Source organism: Hypanus sabinus, chromosome 30, assembly GCF_030144855.1.
Source record: "Hypanus sabinus isolate sHypSab1 chromosome 30, sHypSab1.hap1, whole genome shotgun sequence".
Lineage (NCBI taxonomy): Eukaryota > Metazoa > Chordata > Chondrichthyes > Myliobatiformes > Dasyatidae > Hypanus > Hypanus sabinus.
In genome coordinates, this window is record NC_082735.1 from 38,500,546 (window position 1) to 38,526,641 (window position 26,096).

At 45.7% G+C, this 26,096-nt stretch overlaps 1 protein-coding gene across 1 annotated transcript in view; it reads right to left on the reverse strand.

Moving 5' to 3' along the window:
* Positions 1–3,168: 3,168 nt before the first annotated feature.
* LOC132383593 (lysophospholipid acyltransferase 2-like) overlaps positions 3,169–26,096 on the reverse strand; it is a 97,626-nt gene continuing 74,698 nt past the window's right edge. Inside the window, exons 6-13 of the mRNA XM_059954755.1 lie at positions 23,488–23,542; positions 19,071–19,257; positions 13,655–13,847; positions 13,453–13,556; positions 13,209–13,273; positions 11,993–12,125; positions 6,161–6,312; positions 3,169–3,728 (exon numbers count right to left, since the gene is read on the reverse strand). Of these exons, the coding sequence (XP_059810738.1) occupies positions 3,557–3,728; positions 6,161–6,312; positions 11,993–12,125; positions 13,209–13,273; positions 13,453–13,556; positions 13,655–13,847; positions 19,071–19,257; positions 23,488–23,542 (1,061 nt within the window). The 3' untranslated portion in view covers positions 3,169–3,556. The remainder of the gene's footprint in view (positions 3,729–6,160; positions 6,313–11,992; positions 12,126–13,208; positions 13,274–13,452; positions 13,557–13,654; positions 13,848–19,070; positions 19,258–23,487; positions 23,543–26,096) is intronic.

Here is a 26,096-nt window from a genome sequence, read left to right on the forward strand (position 1 = left end):
TTCTAATGGGTCTGAAAAATGCTATGTACTTCCATGGGAAATGACCCACAGACCCTAGAGGAAACGTGATTAGAGTGCAGTAAATGTTGGTTTTCATCTTTAAACATAGGCCAGAATAAGGTTCAAAAATTACTAACAGTTGCATTGCAAAAGAACATCAGAGTTCAAAATACCCCGTCATTCGTCTCTTTTGGCAATGCCCAGGAGAGCTCCTTCAGCTAAAATGAGTTTTCACACTAATTTGAGCACTGTTAACTAAACCAGGTCACTTCATCTAGCCAACATCATGAACTGTATTAGTCAAGGCCATATCTGGAAAATCGACTCGAGATGCACTTTTATTTTCATTTGAATATGTATTTTTAAAAATCATGCACATCGCCAACAGCAAAAATTGTGAAAAGAGTGAAACCTGTTCTGTACTGCTACATTGGTTTTGGGTGAAGCCATTAGTGGAGAATAACAGGACAAGCATACAGATTGCTTCCTCAGGTTTCTGTCTGCATAGTGAAGAGATAACAGGCAAGTTTGGTTAAATAGCAGTGTCGGGTAGATTAGTCACATTCACAAGCTCATGGTTACAGGGAGAAAATAGGAGAATAGGGTAGAAGAAAAAAAATTCAGTGGGCTCCACACACCAAATGGCCCAATTGAGTTTTTATATCTTAGGGTCTTACTAATAAACGTTTTCAAGTGCAGTGCGTTAAAACAACAAGAGGTCCACTCATTATCGTGATGGGAGTCCATCAGTGGGCTCCGACATCTGTTGGTCGTTGTTTAGGTGAAACGGAAACTGGGGCAATGCCCATCCAAAACTAGCAGAAGCTTATCGTCAACTGGCTGCATGTAATGGAATGGGTCCAGACCCAGCTAAAGGAGATTGTGTAGCAGCTAGAATCCCACAAACCAGTCCAACCCAATTAGGTAGAATGCAACAATTATTCCAACCCACAGATCTATGCAAAGCAGGTTGCAACTATAAACTGAACCATTTTAGCTTGAATGGTAGTGTCACAGATCTAACTGACAAAATTTAACACCCTTTTTTTCTTAAATGTTCTCACATAACACCAACAATAGCTTCAGGAGTTGCTACTGAATTTGATTCTAGTAGATTGTTGGCAATTAAGATTCAAAGTTCAAAAGATCTAACAAAAGCAAATGGAAACATTTGAGAGCACCATCACCAGACTGAAAGAAAACTAAGAATTGTCTAAACTACAAAGGCTATATAAGGCTGGAGCTGCATCCTCAGAGAGGTTCTCAATCTGGTATCCACAGACCCCTCAGTTAATGGCAAGGGTCCATGGCATGAAAAATATTGGGAGCCCCTGCTTTTCAAGATGAGACATGGCTTCTCAAATCCTTGAGTGTAGAATGCTTTTTGATGGTGTGGACATTGAAAGGAGATTTTAAACATTGGAACCATAATTATATTTCAGTCACTGATAAAGGCAATAGGAAAGTCCAGGGAAACATTTTAACTCATGGCTGGAAAGAATGAACACCACCATATAGAATGACGGTTGCCCATCATGTCCTACGATGGCAGGAGACCTGTGCGGGTGAATTTTTAAACGTAGAAAAGTCATTGCACTGGAGCAGTTCCAATCTCTCAGCCTCAGAAGTCCAGGTCCAGTGGTACGAACAAGCGTCTCACTGGGGTCTTCCTTGGTTGCAGTGGATGACCATGTCATCGTGTTATGCCCTTCGCTCTTCACGGAGTGTTGCAGTACAGCCTTCCTGGCAGTTGGATATAGAATAATTGACAGGATCTGTGCATTGAAACACAGCATTGATAAATGAAGAAAGTGAGTGGATATTTTCAGATGAAGAAAGTTACTCAAGTTGATAATGATTTACTTTGAACTTTGTGTTCCGTATACAAGAAATAGAAGCAAAACTAAGTCATGTGGCTCCTCATATCAGCCCTGCCATTTAAAAATTCATGGTGTTCATTTAACTTTGTCCCTCAATTCCCTTGATACCCAGGCATCCCATATTTAACCAGGTCCCTACTTTGTTGATATTTGTTTCCTTTTCAGGGGGGAGCTATTCCATTTAGCAGTGAGATTGGTGTGAACTCTACTCTGTTCATGAGCCATTCACATCTCAAAATCAACTTGAAATCACTGACTCCTGGAATCATAAAATGTAACCATGTCGGATGATGCCATTCAGCTCATTGTGTCTGTGTAATCCTCCGTCCTTCCTCTGAAAGGGATAAGATTGTGCTGGGCTGCAGATATCAAATTCCCTTTTTGGACTTTCACTGCTTCAGATTTTCATAACTTGTCACATTTAAAAGTTTAAGTCAATGTATTTAAGTCCTTATCTCCTATCCATTATCAATGAACCCAAACACTTGCCACTTGGTTATCACCTATCTCAGCGGTGGACGGTTCTTTATCCACATCACAGCATCTGAATACGTACAATAATCTCACAACCCTCAGAACCATGAGAACACTTCAGGCTTTTCTATTCTCTCAAACGTATGTGATAGTTTCCCTGGAGCCTCTCCAAGTCTATGCATCTTTCCTAATGACCGAAGCCAAGTATTAAATGTGACTCTCCAGCTGTGTATATAGGGGGCGTGTGTTATCTCAGTTTTATAAATACTTTGTACCATTTTCCCCCCAAGAACAAACAATACAAATGGCAAGACAGACCTTGCAATCTTAGCCTTATGTTGACCTGAAGCGCAGCCTTCGATATGTAACAGATCCAGGAGAGGTGAAGGAGGATTTCCAGTGAAATGGAATATTAAAACCAACCAAGGAGACACAAAAATTATGCTATTTACAGAGAAACACAGTCAAGAGTGAGGGTGAGGAAGAACAGAAGTAGCAGGGGTTACATGAATCATTGTTCTTCAATCCACTTCCTGCCTAGAAACCAGCTGCAATTGCCATCAGCCTGGAAAATGAACCCTAGAATATGTCAGCCAATGGGAAAACCAGGGATTGGTGATGGAGTCAGAAGAGCATGGCAGAGGACCAGGATGAGGAAGTAACCTATTAGTAGTCAACTCTCTGCTGCATCCAGCTGATCACTTTAGATTCTGTTTTTTTTCCCCCCAAACTGTGGAAAACCTGTGCAGAATGTATTGTTTACAAAATAATACCCCAAACAATAGGAAATCTTCCCGTTCCAGAATTGTTCAAGAATTCTTGTTCAAAAGGAAACAAACGGGAAATCTTGTTCAAGTTTTACAATTTTTGAGCCCACTTTTCACATTTTGTGGGCATCCTGAAAACCAGTACAATTAAACCAATGAGTTGAGTGAGTTGTTCTATGAATTTGACAATTTCTCCCTAACTTCTGTTCTCTTTCTACCTATCGTGGGTTTAATACTGTCCCCTCTTAAAGGTTTGATTATTGCACATTTCGTTGCTGGCCCTTGCTGTAAAAGCCACTATTCTTCAGTCCATGCTGAATCCAACAGTAGCTTTCAATTGTGCTTCAAATGGTGCTTAAGTCACTGTCATAGGGGTTACACGCACTCTTCCTCCCTCGAGGGTTCACGGATTCCCTCGTCTCCACTAGTCAATCTTCATCCAATGGTTTTGGTGGCTTGTCCATTCATGTGTCCATTGCAGTCATGCATCGTCTCTTTTGGTTTGGCCACTTGAAGCCTTTCCCGTTCCTTCGAAGCACACTTGGGTTTCTTTGGCAACACCAGCAGGAGAACGATGGCAACAATGTGCAAACCATAGTACCAGGATCTGAGGCGACAAAATACAGAAAGAATCAGAGATCATACAACATAATGGAAGCCGCTCAGTGAGCAGACTAATGCCATTCTCCAGCTCCTTCTTCAAGCCCTTGCAAATATTTACCCAATTCCCTTTCGAAGGATGCTGTTGAAATATCGTTTCCTCACAACAGCTGACATCCATGTCTTGTTCCAGATCCCCAAAAGGGAAAAACTAAATATACTATCAAGAAATAAGATTGATTTCTTCAGTAACCTGGCTGATTAAGACAAATTGGCCAAATGGCAACCAACAGGCAGAGCAGGGTTGGTTTAGCCTCAGTCGTTGTCGTTACAATTCAGTTGCGATTACAATTTCAAAGTGACCACGTGAAATCAAAATGAAGTGCTCATATAGTTACTACCTATCACGTTGCAAACATCGTGCACCCTTCCTCTTTCAATATAGGAAAGGCTGTAGAAGCCACGTATCCATTTTCTGACTGTATTGTGTTTTGAGCTGCGCGTTTATTATGAGTAGTTAGTCACATGGGTTACGGCATGCTGGAAGCAAAGAATTTACTAACATAAACTACTGTCTTTAGTTCAGTTTCGTTTAGGCAGAGCAATGGAGTGGGCTGGGGTGATATATTTTGTTGAGTGATTAAATACATTTAAGAATGCTTTGCTAATCTTTAAATATGCCAAGACTGTTTATTTTGTTATATCGCTAGTTTCAATTTTATTAGTTTTTACCATTCCATGATGGTTCACTTTGCTGGTTTATTAGTAAAGGATTGAATACACTTTCTTCAACTTTACATTTTGTTATTGTGGGTAGCACATTATACAATGTCAACAATGCCCGTGCCTGTGCTTAGTCTCTGAGTGGCTCTGGTTTGTTTGAAAGTGACTGCTACTAAGGAGACTGGAAGAACCAAACATGCGATACTTTCTGACATACAATCGTGCAAATATTTCTGATCACAGTTGGATGCACTCATTGCTAGCTACGTAACCGGCTGCCAGTCACAGGATTTCAATATTGCAATCTGCTTTCCCCAGAGTCAAAGCGTAATACAGCATTGATACAGGCCATTCTGCCCATCCAGTCCAGTCCAACCAGAATGTCCACCCAGCTGGTCTCTCTCAATTTCTTGTTTTAGGCGCATATCCCTCCAAGTCCACCTGCCTCGAACATATTCTCTGGCAGATCATTCAATATACTCACCATCCTCTGGATGAAAATGTTGCCCCTCGGGTTCCTTTTAAATCATTGCCCTCCCATCCTAAACCTTTAACCCTAATTTTGGACTCTGCTACCATGGGGAAACAACCTACCATCCACCTGTTCTGAGCCTCTAACAACTTTAAGCAGCTCTATACGTCTGTCCTCACTGTCGTACATGCAAAGGAACAAACTCGGGCTCTTTAGGCCTAACATCCACTTAAATCTTTTCTCAACTCGTTCCAGTATAACGACAGGCCATGGTCTTTTCTCACCACTCTCATCTGGTAGAAGGTACAGGAACCTCAGGACTCAGACCACTAAGTTCAAGAACAGTTACTACCCCTCAACCTTCAGGCTCTTGAACAAAAGCAGGTAACTACACTCACTTGCCCATCCATTGAGATGTTCCCACAACCAATGATCTCACTTCAAGGACCCTATCTTGTTATTTATTACTATTTATTTATATTTGCATTTGCATAGTTGACAGAAAGGTCACTCTTGTTGATCTTTCACTTGTCCTGTTATAGTTACTATTCTGTAGATTTGCTGAGTATGCCCACAGGAAAATTAATCTCAGGGTTGATAATAAAATTTACTTTGAACTTTGAGCATCACCTCACACTCATCTATATTGAAATCCATTTGCCTCCCTTCAGACCACTTCCCTAACTGGTCAAGATACCTCCTATAATGTACAATAACCTCCTTCCCTATGAATGACATCTCCCAGTTTCATGTCTTCCACCACCTTCTGGATGAAAAGGTTTCCACTCAGGTCCCATTTAAGCAAAGTAAAAAGTACAAGTGCAGAGTTCATTTGTTCATTAGAAGATCTTAAGCCCATAAGGTTTAGGAGCAGAATTATGCCATCGAGTCTGTTCCACCATTTCATCATGGCTGATCCATTTTCCCTCCAATCTCCTGCCCCAGTCTCCTGCCTTCGTGTATCCCTTCATACTCTGACTGATCAAACAGCCATCAACCTTTGTTAAATATACCTAATTAATTCCACAGATGCACCACTCTCTGGCTAAAGAAATTCCTCCTCACCTCTGTTCTAAAAGGACACCCCTCTTTTCGGAGGCTCAGCCCACCATTGGAAACATTCTCTCCACATCCACTGTATCAAAGCCTTTGAACATTATGTGTAGTGTCATAGGATCATGGTCTTTGTCCAAGTCTGGAGTAAATAATCACAAATTGCTTTAACCTGCACGGCATCTCCTTACCTGTAAAATTTGAGTGACAGATCCATAAAAGGAAGGACAAAAGGTGCCACGGTGTAGCTCACCACAATCTGCGTAGTAATCCACGTCACCACGTCATAGAATGCTTTGTGTGCCGGTGAAGTTAAGAAATAAGGCCTCAAATTTCTTCTGACCTGCAGAAAGGCAGACACAACCACAGAAACATTACAGCAGAGCAGTGAGTGAGTTACAATACGAATGAGCTGTGAGCAGGGCTTCAAAGTAAATTTATTATCAAAGTACCTATTTGTTACCCTGAGATACATTTTCTTGCACACATTCACAAGAACCAGGCTACGACCAGAGGTCCTGGGTGAAGAGTGAAAGGTGAAAGGTTTAAGGGGACTTCTTCACTCAGAGAGCTGTGAGAGCACAAATTTAGGAGAAGTTTGGATAGGTACATGGATGGTAGGGGTATGGAGAGCTATGGTCCTGGTACAAGTTGATGGGAGTAGGTAATTTAAATGGTTCAGCATGGACTAGATGGACTGAAGGGCCTATTTCCATGCTGAACTTTTCTATGACTCTGTCCTACTCTAACCTTGATTACTGCCTTGCCACAATTTCATTGTATGCTCCATCCCCTTTTCAACTACCAGACTCAAATTCCCTTAAGCTTCCCTTCTTCTCGTTCTTTAAGCTGTTGCTTAGATACCTTATTGAGTGAAATTTTGTCAACCAGTTACTCGACTTTTCTGGCCTTGTGTCAAAGTTTGTTTGATAACATGCCTCTGAAGCAGTATAAACATCTTGCCAGATTGAAGTCACTGTTTAACTGCAAGTTGATGGACGCTTCTCACTTGAAATCAAGAAATAATTGTACATTGGTTGTTTGTCAGTCTTTGTGTATAGTTTTTTTTCATTCATCCTATTGTATTTCTTTGTTCTACTGTGAACGTCTGCAAGAAACTGAATCTCAGAGTGGCATATGATGAGATATACACACGTGATTTGATAATAAATTTACTTTGAACTGAAAAAACCTTGGCTGCCTTGAGCCTGTGAAAGATACTGTGGCAACCCACTTTCTGCGCAGGCGAACCGGCTCACAAACAGCCAGCGCGCGGGGGGAGACTTTGGTAATGCACCTCTGACGCCATTTCCGCCCGGAGAGGGCGGGCGCTGGGGATTAAATGCCAGCGCCGTGAAGTTTGAATAAACTAATCTCGAAACGACTTACCGACTGTGTGTCGTCTCTAGCTCTGTATGTAGCACATCGCTACATTGGTGACCATGACGGTCCAAACTGGATTTGGACCAAAGATGACCGACTCTTCATCTGTTCACGCAGTTTCACTAAAACCGCCGACTTTCTGGACGCTGTGACCATGCGTGTGGTTTAGCCAAGCAGAAGCCCAGTTCCAGATTCGGCAGGTATCCTCTGATTCCATGCTTTACTACCATGTGGTGAGCGCCCTTGACCAGGAGTTGGCTGCCCAGGTTGCGGATTTCATGCAGTCGCCCCCAGAAGAAGGCAAATATGAAGCATTCAAGGCACTGCTCATTGGGATCTTTGGCCTCTCGTGGCGTGAGCAGGGTGCCCGCCTGCTTCACCTGGACAGTTTGGGAGACAAGCTGCCGTCAGCATTGATGAACGAGATGCTGTCCCTGGCTGACGGACACAAGCCCTGCCTCATGTTCGAGCAGGCGTTCCTAGAGCAACTGCCCGAGGACATACATCTGCTGCTGGCCGACGCAGATTTCAGTGACCCCCAGAAGGTGGCGGCCTGGGCAGACGTGCTGTGGAAAGCCAAGAGGGAGAGCGTGGTGTCCGTCGGTCAGATTACCAGGCCACACACCCAACAGCAGACCAGACCAGGCCCGGCGGGGGGGGGGGGCACACACAACACAGAGGCAGGAGTGAGGAGGACAGCGAACTGTGGTGTTTCTACCACCAGCGGTGGGGCACACAAGCCTGCCGTTGTCACCTGCCTTGCAAGGGCCAGCAGCCATGAATGACTATAGCGGCTGGCCACCAGGACAGCCTCTTGTACATCTGGGACAAACAGTCAGGACGTCGCTTCTTGGTCGACACCAGAGCGGAAATCAGCGTCTTGCCCCCGACGGGGTATGACACCTGCAACAGAAAGCCAGGACCCACCCTGAGGGCCGCAAACAGCAGCACGATATGGACCTACGGCACCTGCACAGTGCAGCTGCAGTTCGGCGCCAGCCGGTTCACGTGGAACTTCACACTGGCCGCGGTGGCCCAACTACTCCTGGGGGGCAGACTTCTTGCGAGCTCACAGCCTGCCGGTCGACTTGCAAGGGAAGAGACTGGTACATGCCGAGACTTTCCAGACATTCTCCCTGGGTGAAGCCAAGTTGCCAGCCCCACACCTGGATTCCATCACGCTGTCGGACAACAAATTCACCAGAATCCTGCGGACTTTCCATCAATTCTGGCACCGCAGTTCATGGCAGCCATGCCCAGACACGGGGTACAGCACCACATTCTGACCGAGGGAGCATCCCTCCACGCCCGTCCACGAAGACTCCCCCCAGAAAAGCTCCGCCTGGCGAAGGAGGAGTTCAGGAGATGGAGGAATTGGGGATCATCCGGCGGTCCGACAGCCCATGGGCCTCCCCACTGCACATGGTGGCCAAAGCAGCCGGGGTTGGAGACCATGCGGCGACTACCGCAGACTGAACGAGGCTACAACTCCAGACCGCTAGCCCGTGCCGCACATACAGGACTTTGCAGCAAACCTGCACGGGGCAAGAATATTTTCCAAAGTAGATCTCATCCAGGGATACCATCAAATCCTGGTGCACCCTGAAGACATCCCCAAAATGGCAGTCATCACCCCGTTCGGCCTGTTCGAGTTCCTCCGAATGCCGTTCGGCCTGAAGAATGCCGCACAGACGTTCCAGCGGCTAATGGATGCGGTGGGACGCCACCTGGACTTTGTGTTCATCTATTTGGACGATTTCGGCCTCATGATCAACCCGGCCAAATGCCAGTTCGGTCTCGATACCATTGACTTCCTGGGCCACAGGATTACCAAAGACGGGGCAACACCTCTGCCCGCCAAGGTAGACGCGATCCGCCACTTTGCCCGGCCCAACACGGTCAAGGGCCTGCAGGAGTTCGTTGGTATGGTGAACTTCTACCACCGTTTCCTCCCCTCAGCAGCCCGTATCATGCGCCCTTTGTACATCCTGATATCGGGTAAAGGCAAGGACATTACTTGGGACGAGGAGGCTGCGGCTGCTTTCGTTAAAGCCAAGGAAGCCTTGGCAGATGCCGTGATGCTGGTGCACCCCAGAATGGACGTTCCGACTGTACTCACGGTGGATGCATCCAACACAGCAGTCGGTGGGGTGCTGGAGCAGCTCATCGAGGGGCACTGGCAACCCCTGGTGTTCCTCAGTAAGCACCTACAACCACCCGAACTCAGGTACAGTGCTTTCAACCGGGAGCTGTTGGCACTGTACCTGGCAATCCGGCATTTCATGTATTTCTTAGAAGGCGTATTTCTGTTAACCGCGTTCACGGACCACAAACCGTTGACCTTCGCGTTCACGAAGGTGTCTGATCCCTGGTCGGCTCACCAGCAGTGACATCTGTCCTACATCTCCGAGTACACAACGGACATCCAGTATGTCTCAGGGAAGGACAACGTCGTGGTGGATGTACTCTCCAGACCAGCTGTCCAGGCCCTGTCCCTGAGGGTGGACTATGCAGCACTGGCAGAGGTGCAGCAGGCAGACGACGAGATGCCCAGCTACAGGACCGCAGTCTCGGGTTTGCAGCTGCAGGACTTTCTCGTAGGCCCAGGTGAGAGGACCCTCCTGTGCGACGTGGCTACCGGCCAACCTCGCCTCATCATCCCAGCAGCCTGGAGGCGGCGAGTTTTCAACTCCATACACGGTTTTGCGCACCCATCTATCAGGACAACCATCCAGCTGGTCTCCAGCAAGTTCGCCTGGCACGGACTTTGCAAGCAGGCCAGTGAATGGGCCAGAATGTGCGCGCCGTGCCAAACAGCCAAGGTGCAGCGGCACACTAAAGCCCAGCCACAGCAGTTCGAACCCATCCACCGGAGGTTCCACCACATTCATGTGGATATCGTGGGCCCCCTACCAGAGTCCCAAGGAGCGCGGTACCTCCTAACGGTGGTAGACTAGTTCACGAGGTGGCCAGAGGCGGTCCCCTCACCGACACATCTGCCGATTCCTGCGCCCGAGCACTGATCGCAACCTGGGTAGCACGCTTCGGTGTACCAGCCCACATTACCTCCGACAGAGGCGCCCGGCTCACCTCCAGCCTGTGGTCGGCTGTGGCCAGCCTGTTGGGAACGCAGCTACACCACACTACTGCCTGCCACCCACAGTCGAACGGACTAGTGGAACGCTTCCACCATCACTTGAAGTCAGCTCTCATGGCCCGCCTGAGAGGACCTAACTGGGTGGATGAGCTTCCCTGGGTCCTGCTTGGAATTCACACAGCGCCCAAAGAGGATCAGCACGCCTCATCAGCCGAGTCGGTGTACGGCGCACAGCTGGCCATCACAGGAGAGTTCATTCCAGCCCCAAGGGGGCAAGAGGAAGAACCCGCAGCAGTCCTGGACAGACTACACGAAAGGCTCGGCAACCTGGCCCCAATGCCGACTTCACAGCACGGACGGACCCCGACCCATGTACCCAAAGACCTGCAGGACTGTAAGTTTGTGTTTGTACAAAGGGGCGGACACTGGGCACCGCTACAGCGGCCGTACGAGGGGGCGTTCAAGGTGATCAACAACAACGGGTCCACGTACGTTTTGGACATTGGGGAGAAAGAGGAGGTTTTCACGGTGGACCGACTCAAACCAGCCCATGTGGACTTGGCGCAGCCGGTCGAGGTTCAGGCACCGGGGTGCAGAGGCAGACCTCCCAAACAGAGGCTGATCCAGACTGTGGACATTGGGGGGTGTATCGCCGGTTCTGGGGGGGAGGGGTTATGCAGCAACCCACTTTCTGCGCAGGCGAACCGGCTCACAAATAGCCAGCGCACAGAGGGAGACTTTGGTAATGCACCTCTGACGTCATTTCCGCCCGGGGAGGGCGGGTGCTGGGGATTAAATGCCAGCGCCGCGAAGTTTGAATAAACTAGTCTCAAAATGACTTACCGACTGCGTGTCGTCTCTAGCTCTGTATGTAGTTAGATATATATATGCCCAAGGCTTTTGCACAGTAATGTATTTGTCAATGTGGAGCAAAGAGCGAGTTTCTTAAATCAGGTGGAAGCAAATAATGTTGGGAATGGCAAGGGTGCAGTGCCATGGGAGGGGTGTGGGACAGGGTGCCAGGAACAGCGGGTAGTGGAGGTGCAGACACACCCTGCCACGAGAAACCGGGCAAGGTCATTCGATTCCAAACAACTGGTTTATCGATCATTTCAAAATGTCTCTCTGGTGCTTCCTGTTCCCTTCTCCTTTCCCAACCATGGCTCCCCTCTCTCTGCCTCCTCCCCTTCCCCCTCTCAGTCCACAGTGGAGACTCACATCAGACTCCCCTATGTCATGAAATTTGTTCTTTTTTTGCAGCAGTGCAATGCAATAAACTACTAAAGTACTGAGCAAAAGTCTAAGGCACACTAGCTATATACGTGTGCTTAAGACTTTTGCTCAGTACTGTAGGTGAATGCAAGTTGGGTGAGTTGGTATCTTGCAGATGCCGGTGCCCTCCCTGGGCAAAGAAGTTACACTATTCCCATGATGTGAGATGGGGAGAGGGCTTCCAAGTTTGTACATGGGAGCTCTCACATCACTGAAGCAGTTAAAACCCCAGGAATTTCAATGCAACGGCCCTCTTTCCAGGATCACTTACTGCTCTTGCTGCGAGTATCATGAACATGCCAGTCATGAAGGTAAAGTAATAGCCAGGGTAGACGCCATGCCACACCGCAGACAGAAGAAACGTCATCAACGTGCGATTGAAAGGACATCGATCATAGCAGACTCTAACAGAAAGCAAGAGGAACATTTAACAGCATTTCATCTCCAGTGAATATCAAATAGTCCCGTTGTTAGGATGACAAAATTCCACAGCAGCAAAGGAGGCCAATGCACCCATAGTGATAGTACCAACTCTTTCAGAGATTCTCACGTTAGCAAGTTGCGGAGAGTATAACCCCGCCCAACATGAAACTCCCAACAGAAGTTTCCCCTCTGCAGACTCTGTGCATTTCCAATGGCCTCAGTGAAGGAGCCAGCACCCCTCGCAGCCCGGTCATTCTGCAGCCACCGGAAATCCAGAGGAACACACACAAAACGCTGGAGGAGCCCAGCAGGTCAGGCAGCATCCATGGAAGTGAATAAACTGTCGATGCTTCAGGCCGAGACCCTTCCTCGAGACTGGAAAGGAAGGAAGAAGATGCCAGAATGAAGAGGCGGGTGGAGAGGAAGGAAGACAAGCTAGAGGGTGATAGGTGAAGCCACGTGGGTGGTAAAGGGCTGGAGAGAAGGAATCTGATAGGAGAGAAGAATGGTCCACAGGAGATGATAGGCAGGTGAGAAGAGGGAAAGGGGGGGGAATAGAGGAAGAGAGCAACAGGAAGAGGGAAAGAGGGAAATAGAGGAAGAGAAGGGGGAAGAGGAAGGGGGAACAGAGGAAGAGGGGAAGGGGGAAGAAGGGGAATAGAGGCAGAAGAGAAGAAGGAGGTTAGAGGAAGAGGGGAAGAGGGGAACAGGAAGGGGCAAGAAGGGAATAGAGGAAGAGAGAATAGAGGTAGATGGAAAAGGGCAATACAGGAAGAGGGGAACAAGAAGGGGGAAAGAGGGGAATAGAGGAAGAGGAGAAGGGAGGAATTATCATGAGGTGTACCTCTCCTTTCTTCCCAAAACTGTAATATTTATTCTATATGTTTGTCCAATTCCCTTTAGTGTGTTTCAATGGAATTTGCTCCCATTGACCTTTCATACAAAGTATTCCACATCATTCTACTTGTCCTGTTAGGAAAACTTATTTATGTAATGTCCACACCAGTGGACGATATACTGCTCAGGCATGAGGCTAAGATAAGCTGAAGACCAGAACTACTCACTCTTTTAGCCACAGAGCTGTCTGTATGTTCCAGTTGTCAATAAACATCTTCATGCTTGTTGCAAACTGGAAAGAAAGTAGTGAGAAATTTCAGTCCACCCAGGTTAGCAGTGGAGATTAAGTAGATGAAACGGTCTGTTTCAATGACCCCCTGGCAAAGGGACACGTGTGTACAGTCACACATATAGACGGTCTCTATGTATTATCTGTGGACGTCAGAGTGAGTATAAACGTTCAGCTCTTACTTCTACGTTAGCGATGTTGAGGTTGGAAGCCCGATCCCAGCGCGGTTTGCCGCGGCTGTCATATCCGTTGAATCCAAACCCAGCAGCATTATTGACGGCATCGGCTGTACAAAAAACACATCTTTTAAATGATATAATTTGTCCACTTTTGTGATTTCTGTTTTCAGAAAATTAAATTTACATATGGCAATACTTCTCTTACCAATGGTCCAGGCAAAATAATACTTGGGCCTGCAGGCCAGGAGGGAAACGTACAGATACAGCAAACGCACAGGCATCGACCTCCTCTTGATAAAGTCGTCATCATTGTTGTAGGTGACTGGAAATTCTTCCATCAGGGATAGGTGTATAAACACACACAGAGTGCAAATCAGCATCTTCCACATCACAGCGTGCTGCAGGAAGAATGAGGTTACCGCCAGTCAACGACTTTCTGCCAACAGCGCCAAACCTTCCTTGCCCCAGCGCATCGATCTTGCCGCACTCACAATCCAACTCTACGCACTGCATAACGTACATCAGCCAATCACGTGGCAGCAACTCAATGCACTAAAGCATGCAGACATGGTCAAGAGGTCCAGTTGTTGTTCAGACCAAACATCAGAACAGGGAACAGATGTAATCTAAATGCCTTTGACCGTGCAATGGTTATTAGCCAGACAGGGTGACTTGGCTATCTCAGAGAATGCTGATCTCCTGGGATTTTCACACACAACATTCTCTAGGATTTATAGAGAATGGTGCGAAAAGGAGATTAAAACATCTAGTGAGCAGCAGCTCAGGGAGTGTCTGTGGGTAGAGAAACAGTTCATGTTTCCTAGTGGCTTAGTTGTTAGCATAACGCTTTACAGCAGCAGAGATGAGGTTTCAAATCCTGCAGCGGTAAGGAGCTTGTACACTCTCCCTGTGATAGTGTGGGCATCCTTCCATATTCCGAGGTATATAGTTAGGGTTAATAAGTTGTGGACATGCTCGGTTGGTGACAGAAGCATGGCAATGCACGTGGGCTGCCCCCCTCCAACATCCTCGGATTGTGTTGGTCATTGATGCAAACAACACACGTATGTTTCGAGATACACGTGACAAATAAAGCTCTTATTTAACATTTCACATCAAAGATCCTTCATCACTTCTCAGACCTGAAATATTGATCTCTTCTTTTCCACGAAGAATCATACAACAAAGAAACAGGCCATTCTGCCCATGTACTCAATACTAGCCACCAAGCATCCAAACGCTGATTAACCTGCTCTCTTATTTTCTGTTCTATGGTGTAAAGGTCTACAATTCTCTGGTTGGGTCACATCCCTAATTCTAGACCCTGTACGGGGGAACTGATTCAGAGCAAATTCTAACGCACCCCAGTGACACTGACTTGCGTTCCATTTCACATCAGTGACTGCAGTCTTCCTTCACAGGACAAACTCCCCTTCCTATCTAATGAGTCACCCTAGAGACCAGGGGTTCCTACCCCTTTTGTAATGTGATTGTTTCATGGCATAGAAAAGGTTGAAAATGCCTACTATTGACAACAGCTCCCTCAATTCCTTACCTCAAAGAAAAAGTACAACTGGGTGAAAATGACAGTGAAGAAGGGAAACCAGCAGTCAAAGGGAGCTGCAGTTAAATGTAAACAATTATAGAGTCAGTGATACAACTCTTTAAAAGGCCATTCAGCCCAACCAGTCCTTACTAACCAGGATTCTCATTTAAGATAATCGTATTTACCCATATTTGACCCATATCCCCCCGGAACAGAGGTTCCCAAGGTTTTTTATGCCATGGACTATTCCAGGTTGGGAATCCCTGCTTTAAACCTTTCCTATCTGCACCCATGCAAATACCTTTCTAAAGTTGTTCATGCACCTGCCTCCACCACGTCACCTGGCAGCTCATTCCATGTGCTGACCACCCTCTGGGTTCCTATTAAACCTTCACCCTCTCCCACTAAATCCAATGCCCTCAAGTTTCTAAACTCCCCAGCCCTGAGGAAAGGACTGCGAGCATTCAACCCTGCAAATCCCCCTCAACACTGTTGCCTCTATCGTTGCGCCTGTGCACGGCTGCGCGGTAACTGAAATGCCCCTGCGCACGTAGCCCGTGTTGCCACGTAGATTCAGCTTTCTTTTTTATTAAGTACATATAATTTTGAAGTGTATGCTCACACAGTTGTAAAATACCATGTGAACTTTCAATTTTCATTCTAAATATTCATAATATGCATACTACAAAAATACATTTAAAGTGCCGTGCTGATTTCAAACTATGTAAATATTTCCTGTTCAAAGCAATGGTTGGTCCACAAAGCTGAAAAGTAAATAGAGGGAACTTGCCTCTCGATCTTATACACCTTGATAAGATCACCCTTCCTTCTCTAATAAAAAGAGCCCCAGCCCATCTCCATAATTCAGCCTCTCAAGTCCATTATGTTCATTAGGAATTAGTTTAGGAGAATCCTGGAAATGGAAGAAATGCTACCTGTTAAATTCAAAATCTAAACTATCAGGTATCCTCTATAATCCAGGACATGCCCTCTTCTCATTGCTACCACCAAGGAGGTGGTACAGGAGCCTGAAGACACACATTCAAAAAATCAGGAGCAGCTTCTTCCCCTCTGCCATCCGATTGCTGAATGGACAACAAATTTCACAATGTATGCCAGAGATATTAAACCTGACTGAGTCATGTCACTGCCTCAGTATTTTTCACTTTTCTTTTGCACCACTAATTTAAATTTCTTTTATATATACTTACTGTAAGTTATAGTTGTCATTACACATTGCATTGCTGCCGCAAAACAAATTTCATGACGTATGCCTGTAATATTAAACCTAACTCTGACTCGGTCTTCGGTCATGCCCTGTTCCAGGGGTGCAGTGAACAAAGGGAGCCACAAGATGGCAGACTCTGCACAGTAATGAGCTCCAACTTCATTTGCGGAGTGTCTGTCCCGCTCAGCGGACTCGAGCACTGTGATTGATAATACCACACAAGCAATGGAGATGATACAACTGGAGCAATGGAGGACAGAGGTTGAAAGTGAGAGAGAAATGATTTAATAGGAACCTGAGCAGCGACTGTTTCACCCAGCAGGTGGTGAATATATCAAATGAGCTACCAGAGGAGGTTGCAGAGACAGGTGTATTAACACAAATCAACTCCATTGCTTCAGAATCAGGTTTAATATCACCAGCATATGTCGTGAAGTTTGCTGTCTTCGCAGCAGCAGTACAATGCAATACATAAGTATATAGAGTTAAATTAAATAAGTAGGGCAAAAAATTTAAAAAGTAATGAGGTGGTGTTCATGGGTTCAATGTCCATTCAGAAATCAGATGGCAGAGGAGAGGAATCGTTGCTGAATTATTGTGTGTGCCTTCAGGTTCCTATACCTCCTCCCTGATGGTAGCAATGAGAAGAGGGCACGTCTCGGGTGATGCGGATACTTAATGATGCCACCTTTTTGAGGCATCGCTCCTTGAAGATGTCCTGGATATTACGAAGGCTGGAGTCCATGATGGAGCTGGCTGAGTTTACACTCTCAGCAGCATATTTCGATCCTGTGCCGTAGTCCTGTCCTCCCCCCACCCCCAGCATACCAGACAATGATACAACCAGTTAGAATGCTCTCCATTGTACATCTGTAGAAATTTGCAAGTGCTTTTGGTCACATACCAGATCTGCCCAAACTCCTAATGAAATATAGCCACTGCCTTGCTTTCTTTGTAGTTGCATCTAGGATAGATCCTCAGAGATGTTGACATCCAGGAACTTGAAACGGCTCACTCTTTACACTTCTGATTCCTCTATGAGGATGGTGTATGTTACCCGTCTTACCCCTTTCTAAAAGCCACAATTAGTTCTTTGGTGTTACCGAAGGTGAGTACAAGGTTTTGGTAGTCTATTGCTGTAATTAAACTATTTCTTGTGGAAATCTCTTCTTTTGTTCCACCCCCTCTTGCTACTCCAGCTGTGAGTTGGAGCAGGGCAGGTTCTCTGACTCTGGGTGGGTCACAGGATGTGAACAAAGGGAGCACTACGCCCACTGAATGAACGCCAGCCCATTGAGGGGGCAGCTTATAACTGATGGACGACTCGGTTAAAGGGGCTGTCTGAAAGACAGCTTGAAGCACTGATGAATCCCAAGTCAAACCAGCATGTGCTCCTACTGTTGCATCAGCAAATCCAGCGATTGAATTAAAATACACAAATCCAGATGTTGGAAATCTCAAATCAAAACAGAATGCTGAAAATATTCCGGACAGGCAACATCTGTTGCCATTTGTTTGTGAACTCTGTTGCTGCTGGACCTCCCAAATATTTTGAGTATTTATATAAGCTCCGTTGCCCCAGATCATCCTCTCCACTTAATCACTCCACCATCAGTTTAAAACTGACAGTATCAGAGGATTCAATCATCTCTTTGTTACTTTTGTAGGATCTTGCTTTGCCCGTACCGGCTATCACATTTCCCAGAGTAAAATACAAACTCTACATGGCCAAGTTACTTCCCTGTCAGCAGTCACAATGAAAAGCAGGGTCTGTTCTCTCTTTCTACATGGAGAGGAGTTATCATGGAAGCATTTGATGACTGAAGAACGGGGAAATCAGCAAACTTTACTGAGAATCTCTGTATGGGTTCTCTGTAACAGAGCCCACACATGAGTGCAAAACAAATTACTCAGCAGGTCAGTGAGCATCTGTGGAGGGAAATGGGACATTTGACATTTTGGGTTAAGATTCAAAATAAACAAAAATGTGGCACTGAGCCTTGTTAGGGGACACTGGTGATGGAAAGGACAAAAAAAGCAGGTTTCTAGTGGAGTGACTTAGAAAAGACAGAGCGGAAGAGATGAAGTGCTTTAGGAAAGGAACTGCAGATCTTAAGGCCAAAGGAACTGAAGGCAAAGCCACCAGCTGTGCTGGCCGTGATGACAGAGCATATAGAAAAAGGCAGAACTTGATAAACTCCGAGCAAATGTGGAATTCACACATTTGGGATGGGTATCCTTAGACACAGAGTCATAAAAAAATACAGCACAGAAACAGGCCCTTTTGCCCGTGTCGAAGCATTTAAATGTCTGGAAAAATATGACATCTCCAAGTAAACACACCCAAGATAAATAGGATTACTGAAGTTAGAAAGCTTCTTATTCCATACATAGTGTGTAATTTAGTCACCTAGAAAACTTTTGACTATACTTTCCAAACCTCAAAGCATCATCAGCACTAAATCAAAGCATCATCTTCTTTCACCAGGTTTTTGCCGTTCCCAACTGCTGCTGGATGGACCGGGGTGGGGGGGGGTGGTGTGATGTGGTGTGGGGGTGTATGCGTGTGCTAGTTAGTGCATTCATGCTGGACATAATCCTCACAGTCACATCCCATAATCTACTACAACATCAGACACATCAACATCTCTACATTAGTGAAACAAAAAGTTCCCAAATTAAATATAAAATATAAAACCCCGTAAATTATTTAGTGTTTTATTTTTTAAAGCTGTGTTGTGTGAAGATTAAACTTAAATTCCAGAGCTTTGATAACTCTGACCAAGAAATCTGTGGTTTCCTTTCTGTTAATTTAGACATTAAACGAAGGCCAGTTCATTCGCTTACCAGAGATGAAGGTTCATTATGAGGGCTCATTTTACTCTGCGTCTCACTTGCAAGGTGGGTTTCCCCAACCTCGAAGTTCCTGCCCTCGATGAAGGTGATGTAATCATTGAAAGAGATCAGAGGTCCTGCAAGAATGCCCATGAAGTTGAGGTTGTAGCTGACGTACTCAAGTAGACTCGGTATCCGCCTGCAAACCCCAGTGAGATTGTCTTACTCCAAAGAAAAGTTACAGTGAGAGAAACGCTTAGTTAGACACAGTAGCATAACAATTCTCTTTACAGTGCCAGCTGTGAGATCAAGGTTCGATTCTCGTGGCACTCTAAGGAGTTTGTATGTTCTCCCCATGACTGTATGGGTTTCCTTCTGGTGCTCCGATTTCCTTCCTCATTTCGAAAACGTGCGAGCTAGGGTTAGTAAGTTGGCACTGCAAGCACAGAGATTCGTCACATCAGGTGCAAATAAAGTATTTCACCGTATGTTTTGAGGTACATGACAATAAAACCAATCTTTAAAAATCTTTGGAGAAGTCATAGCAAAACTGCAGCACAGGAACAGGCCCTTCAGCCCATCTAGTCTGTGCCAAACCATATATATGCCTACTCCCATTGACCTTGCACCCAAACCATAGCACTACATACCCTAGCCATCCATATATCTATCCAAAACCTCTTAAATGCTGAAATCAAAACTGCAAACACCACTTGGTCTGGCAGCTCATTCCACACTCTCACCACCTTCTGAGTGAAGAAGATCCCCTCATGCTCAGCTTAAACCTTTCACCCATGACCTCTGGTAGCAGTCTGACACCACCTCAGTGCAAAATGCCTGGTTGCCCTTACCCGAGAGTAAGTGTTGCATCAGTGTGCTGTAAGGGAAGACTTTTACATTTGACCATGGAGGCAACCCATATGAAAGCATGCAGCATGAACAAAGATTTCACTTCAGATCAAATCCCCACCATTATGTCCGCTCTTCCCCTGTGGGCTTGAACAACAGGGTTTTAGCTACCCACTTTTCTCACAGGGGATTCTCACTTGTGTCAACAGTCTGTCTGAACACAGAGAACATCACAACGCAGTTCATCACTACCTCAACTTCCGAAACTGAGTCAGCTTCTCGGCCCGAAACGTCGACAGCGCTTCTCCCGATAGATGCTGCCTGGCCTGCTGCGTTCTACCAGCATTTCGTGTGTGATGCTTCAAATGTGTTGTTTTGTGGCAGCAGTTCATTGCAATACAAAATAATTAAAACTAATTATTACAGTAAGATATATATATTAATAAGTAGTGCAAAAGGAGAGGATTAAATAAAAGTGAGGTAGTGTTCATGGTTCATTGTCCATTCAGAATATCTGATGGTGGAGGGGAAGAAACGGTTTCTGAAACATTGAGTGCCTCTCTCAACACTCAACGTCTCCTGTGACCGAATTCAATGCCCAGCAGTCAGCAGCAACAAACTAATAGTTCATTTTTCTATGCAAGGAGTTCAATTACAGAATAACAAAGCACAGGAAGATCTTTCACCCCAGTGTTACTACTAATTCCAATGCCAATTTCTGAAGATTCTGCAAAATGTTCTTCTTCGAGATGCATCTTTTAAAAGTTACGACTGGATCTTTCTGCACCCACCTCACTAGGAATCTTAACAACCTCATTGTGTTAAATAAACTTTTATCTCATCTCTGGATCATTAACAAAATACTCTAAAATCTGTGTGATTTGATTACTAGCCCTCTTGCTGCTGAAAAGTTGGAGTTTGGCTTCTCCTCATAATTCCAAACACATCAGTATCTGGTCCAGGAAAAACAACGCAAGCTCCTCCAGACTCAGAAGACATCAAAACCATTCTCCATGATCATTCCATTCTTCAACATCACCCTGGAATTCATCGTGTCAACTGGAGCCACAAAGGCAGTGCATTTGTCAATGAGCAGACATCATCTACATTATCCACTTGTAGTAAGTGGCCTTGTTGATCCACTGCTCCATTTGACTAAATACGTGAACTTTGCAACATTAACATGGTCACTACATAATATCTGGGAACTATTTTGGGATGTCTTGATCTTGTGAAAGGCATTCTACACTTACATTATGCAGAGTATTTTCAATAACCTGAAAATGCGAGTGTAACAGTGGAGAGGGATTAAACTGAATGGGTCTGTCTGCCGCAGTGAGAGGATGTACATACCGTCCAATCTGAACTCGTACAAAAGAATGCTTACGTAGGCAAAGTATCGAGAAGTCAAGCAAGGAGTTAAAATCTTCAGGAAATGATGGCAGCAGCAGGATAGGTAAAGGAATAAATAGAATAAAATCATAAAAAATGGAGATTTAACAGGAGAAGAAGTGGTATTAGAAAATAACACCATAAAATATAGGAGATTAAGCCATTTGGCCCATCGAGTCTGCTCTGCCATTTCATCATTGCAGTTCCATTTTCCATCTCAGCCCAACTAGGCTGCGATTAAACTGGGAGATTGCTGGGCAGTGCAGCTCAAAGGGCTGGAAGGGCCTATTCCACGTTGTATCTCAATAAATAAATAAATTGATGTTTTACAACATATTTTTAAGTTTACAGGCTCTGTTTCAGAGTTACAATGCAGCTCTGTCAACCACACAGTTGAACTTCTCTTTATGTGATACTCACATTGAGAATTGAAAGTGATCAGCAATCCTGTTTGAATAACAGATCAATTACATGGATTAATATCTAGGCTGAGATCTCTCTGTTCCCCTAATCTGCCAACTTGATAATTCCCAAATTTAACCCTCCACTTCTCCGCGTTGTACATCATCAACGTGTACAAACAAGCTGGAGGAACTCAGCAGGTTGGGCAGTTCCACAGATGTTTGTACGTGTTGATTTGACCATAGCATCTGCAGTGTACTTTGTGTGTACATCATCAGGCCCTCAATACTAATTAACAAGCTCCAAAACCTGGGCCTCTGTACCTCCCTCTGCAAGTGGATCCTTGATATCCTTAGCGGGAGACCACAGCAAGAGCAGATCGCAAATAACATCTCCTCCTCGCTGACAATCAATGCTGGCAAACCCCAGGGATGTGTGCTCTACTCTCTTTAACCCAGACTGTGTGGCTAGGTGCAGTGCAAACGGCAACTATAAATTTGCCGGCGACACAACGATGTTTGGCAGAATTTCACGTGGTGATGAGGCGGCGTGCAGGATAAGATAGGTCAGCGGTGTCGAAATAACCTTGCACAATATCAGTAAGAACAAAGAATTGATGGTGGAAGGGGATCAGTGGTGGAAAGAGTGAGCAGTTTTAAGTTCCTGGGTGTCGACATCTCTCAAGCTCTATCCTGGGCCCAACGTATTAATAAAATTGGAAAAAAGATGAGATGACAGCTATATTTTGTTGGGAATTTGGAAAGAAGTAATGTGTCACACTAGGGACTCTCTTGGGCTTCTACAGACTTACCATGGAGAATACAAATGGGTTGCATTACAGACTGGTATGGGTGGTTCACTGCACAGGATCGAGGGAAGCTGCAGGAAAGTTGCAGGCTTTGCCAGCTCCATCATAAGCACCAGCCTCCTCAGCATCTTCAGAAGGTGATGCCTCAGAAGGTGGGGGAAGGGGGCAATGTCATAGGGGCCTCCCCATCACCCAAGACCTGGCAACTTCCCTTCAGAGAGGAGGCACAGGGACCTGAAAACACACCATCAAAAGTTTTAGGAACTGCCTCATCAGATTTCTGAATGGACAACAAACACTACCTCCCTATTTTTATTGCTCTTTTTGCACTGCCTATTATATATACTTGTATCTTACTGTAATTTATAGTTTTAAATTATGCTGCTGTTGCAAAACAACACATTTCATTACACGTGCCAATGATATTAAACCTGATCCTTTTTCACTACTGACAGTTGGGTCTTCAACTGCCAACATCTTAAATTGTGGAATTTCCTTCATAAAGTGTCTCGTGTTCCAAACTGCTCCAAAAACCCAACTTTTTAACCAAAGAGAAATTCTTTGGTTGAAATTCTCCTGCATAGCTGTGTTGATTTGCAGTAATAATTCCTCAGTAGAATGCTTTGTACATTTTACTGAGTTAAATCATTTGGGGTGTTTAAATTTTTGAAAGATTGGGGAATTGGTAGATATGGGAAGCTGAGACAGAAGAGGAGATATGGCTGGACAGGCTGAGTAGACAAATGGGCTACTGTTTTTTTTAACGGAATATTGTGTTAGTAATTTAACTAAAATAGCAACACATTGAAAAATGTCAAGAATGAAGTCTACCAGGTCTAATTTGTCTGACATTTATTTTGTTGAAAGGTATAAACTCTTTGGATTGACAGCTTATCAAACGGGTTATACACAAACAGCAATCTATCTTGGGTGGCAAATCTCGTGCCGTATTCTCCTGAACGCATGTTCTGAACTTACCTCACTGCTAAGCGTTTCTGTGGTAGATTCACTTCTTCCTCATCTCGGGCCAGACCTAAGAGAAATTAAGGCAAACTGGTTTTGCAGTGTTTAAACACAATAAATAGTTGCATTGTGTGATCTGGAAGCGATAGTGGAAATGGAAAAACATCATCAGTTCGAGATCACAGGCCAAAACAAGTCAGACTACTCGGCCTCCGACTCACCGCTGAAGCACACAGACTAATCCAGACACAGAGAGGCTCCCCCAGCTGTGTAGCACCAATTGTTCAGACAGAATGGCAACAAAACTATCCAGGTTGTAAAACCACGTGCACGTGGTTGTATTAATGTCGTGTGGTAGATTAATGTATTAGTCCTACAAGGTGGGCCCATTTTTGCTCTGTAAACCATGTATTAAATACCTTTAATGTATGTTTTAATTGTATACTCATTCCATCCTGTTATAATCCAGGATTAGTGACAGCCCAGTACCGTAGCGGTTACTGCGACAGTTCACAGCGCCGGCTCTGAGATCAGGGTTCAACTCCCAGCGCTGTGTGTAAGGAGTTTGAGTGGGTTTCCTCCGGGTGCTCCAGTTTCCTCCGGGTGCTCCAGTTTCCTCCCACAATCCAAAGACGCACAGGTTAGGGTTGTTAAGTTTTGTATTTGCTGTGTAGGCGGGAGAAGAGTAGAGACACTACGGGGCTGCACAGACCAATCCTTGCTGATTTGATACAAACGAAGCATTTCACTGTATGTTGTGATGTGCATGTGACAGATAAAGCTAACCTTCAAATAGTAAACACACCTCTGCCAGGCAGAATTTAACTTTCCACAGGGCTTTCCAACCCTTTTTTTATGCCATGGAGCCTTACCATTAACAATGGGTGCGTGGACCCCAGGTTGGCAACCCCTGACTTCGTATGGTGTTAACCCAGATGTCACTGATATGTGTGATGATGTTACAAACCTTACCGGGCCACACTGTGATCTTTATAAGTGAGTTTCCACTGCCTTTCATATTTCATGCTGTTTTGTCTGGTACATAACGATGGGCAGAGATACGGGGTGGGACTGCAGCGGAGTGATGAACTTGAACTCATTGAGATCATCCGTGGCAAAGGATTCGATCTACACTTGGGATCCCAAGGGTGCGGTGGGAAGGTTAGGGGTAGTCATATTTACAAAGACTGATACATTTGGACAACGAAAGCCGCAGTGCCCAGCAACCCACCTATTAAACCCTAGCCTGATCACAGGCAGAACCTGAAACAAGAGGCGGCCACAGTTAAAACTGTCCACTGTTGGTCCGACCAATCGGCCTCCATGCTGCAGGACTGCTTCAATGACGTCGACTGGAATGTCTTCCGTGATGAGGATGTCTCCGAGTTCACAGTGGAGCCGCGTGCTTCATCCGGAAGTGCATCGACGAGGTTGCCTTCAGAAGCTGGTCAGGGTCTTCCCGAACCAGGAACCCTGGATCAATAGTTCTGTGCGAGCAGCACTTACTGTGCGACATCGAGTTGGCATCGCTGACAATCAACTAGAGCTCAAGAAAAGCAGCTATGACCTGCGCAAAGCCATAAAGACTGTAATAATACAGGGAGAAGATTGAGTCAAGATTCACAACAAATAGCACACCTGACTTGTGACGAGGATTGCATAACCATCGCAGACTTCACCAACATTGCGGCCTCTCTCCCAGATGAGCTCAGTCGCTTTTACTCTCGGCTCGATGTCGCTGACTCTGAGCCTCCGAGGAAAGCCACCGCTACAGCCTGCAACCTGGTCATCTCTGAGGCTGAGGTACGCAGATGTTTCCAACGAGTGGACAGTCGCAAGGCTGTGGGACCGGACAGTGTCCCAGGGTGAGTACTCAGGATGTGCGCAGCACAACTGGCAGGTGTGGTTACTGACATTTTTAATCTCTCCCTCTCCCAGTGTAGAGTGCCCTCCTGCTTCAAATCACCCACCGTTATCCCTGTACCAAAAAAGACCAAGGCAACATGCCTGAACAACTGGCATCCTGTCGCACTCACAAATGTTTTGAGAGGCTAGTCAAAGATTACATGGACTACATCTGCAGCTTTCGACCACCCAAACTGGACCCCCTACAATTCACCTACCGGCACAACCGACTGACAGATGACACAATAGCCACTGCTCTACACACCGTCCTTACACACCTGGAGATGGATGTTTAGGTGAGAATGCTGTTCTTGGACTACAGTTCAGCATTCAACACCATAATTCCATCCAGGCTTGACAAGAAGCTCAGAGACCTCGGCCTTCACCCTGCCTTGTGCAGCTGGATCCTGGACTTCCTGTCACATCACCAGCAGGTTGTAAGAGTGGGCTTCCTCACCTCCAACCCTCTGACTCTCAAAACAGGAGCCCCTCAGGGCTGTGTACTGAGTCCCCTCCTTTACTCCCTGTATACCCATGACTGTATCGCCACCCACAGCTCCAATCTGCTAATTCAATTTGTTGATGATATTACATTGATTGGCCTAATCTCAAACAATAATGAGATGGCCTACAGGGAAGAAGCCTTCACCCTGACACAGTGGTGTCGAGAAAACAACCTCTCCCTCAATGTGGCAAAAACAAAGGAGCTGGTTGTGGAT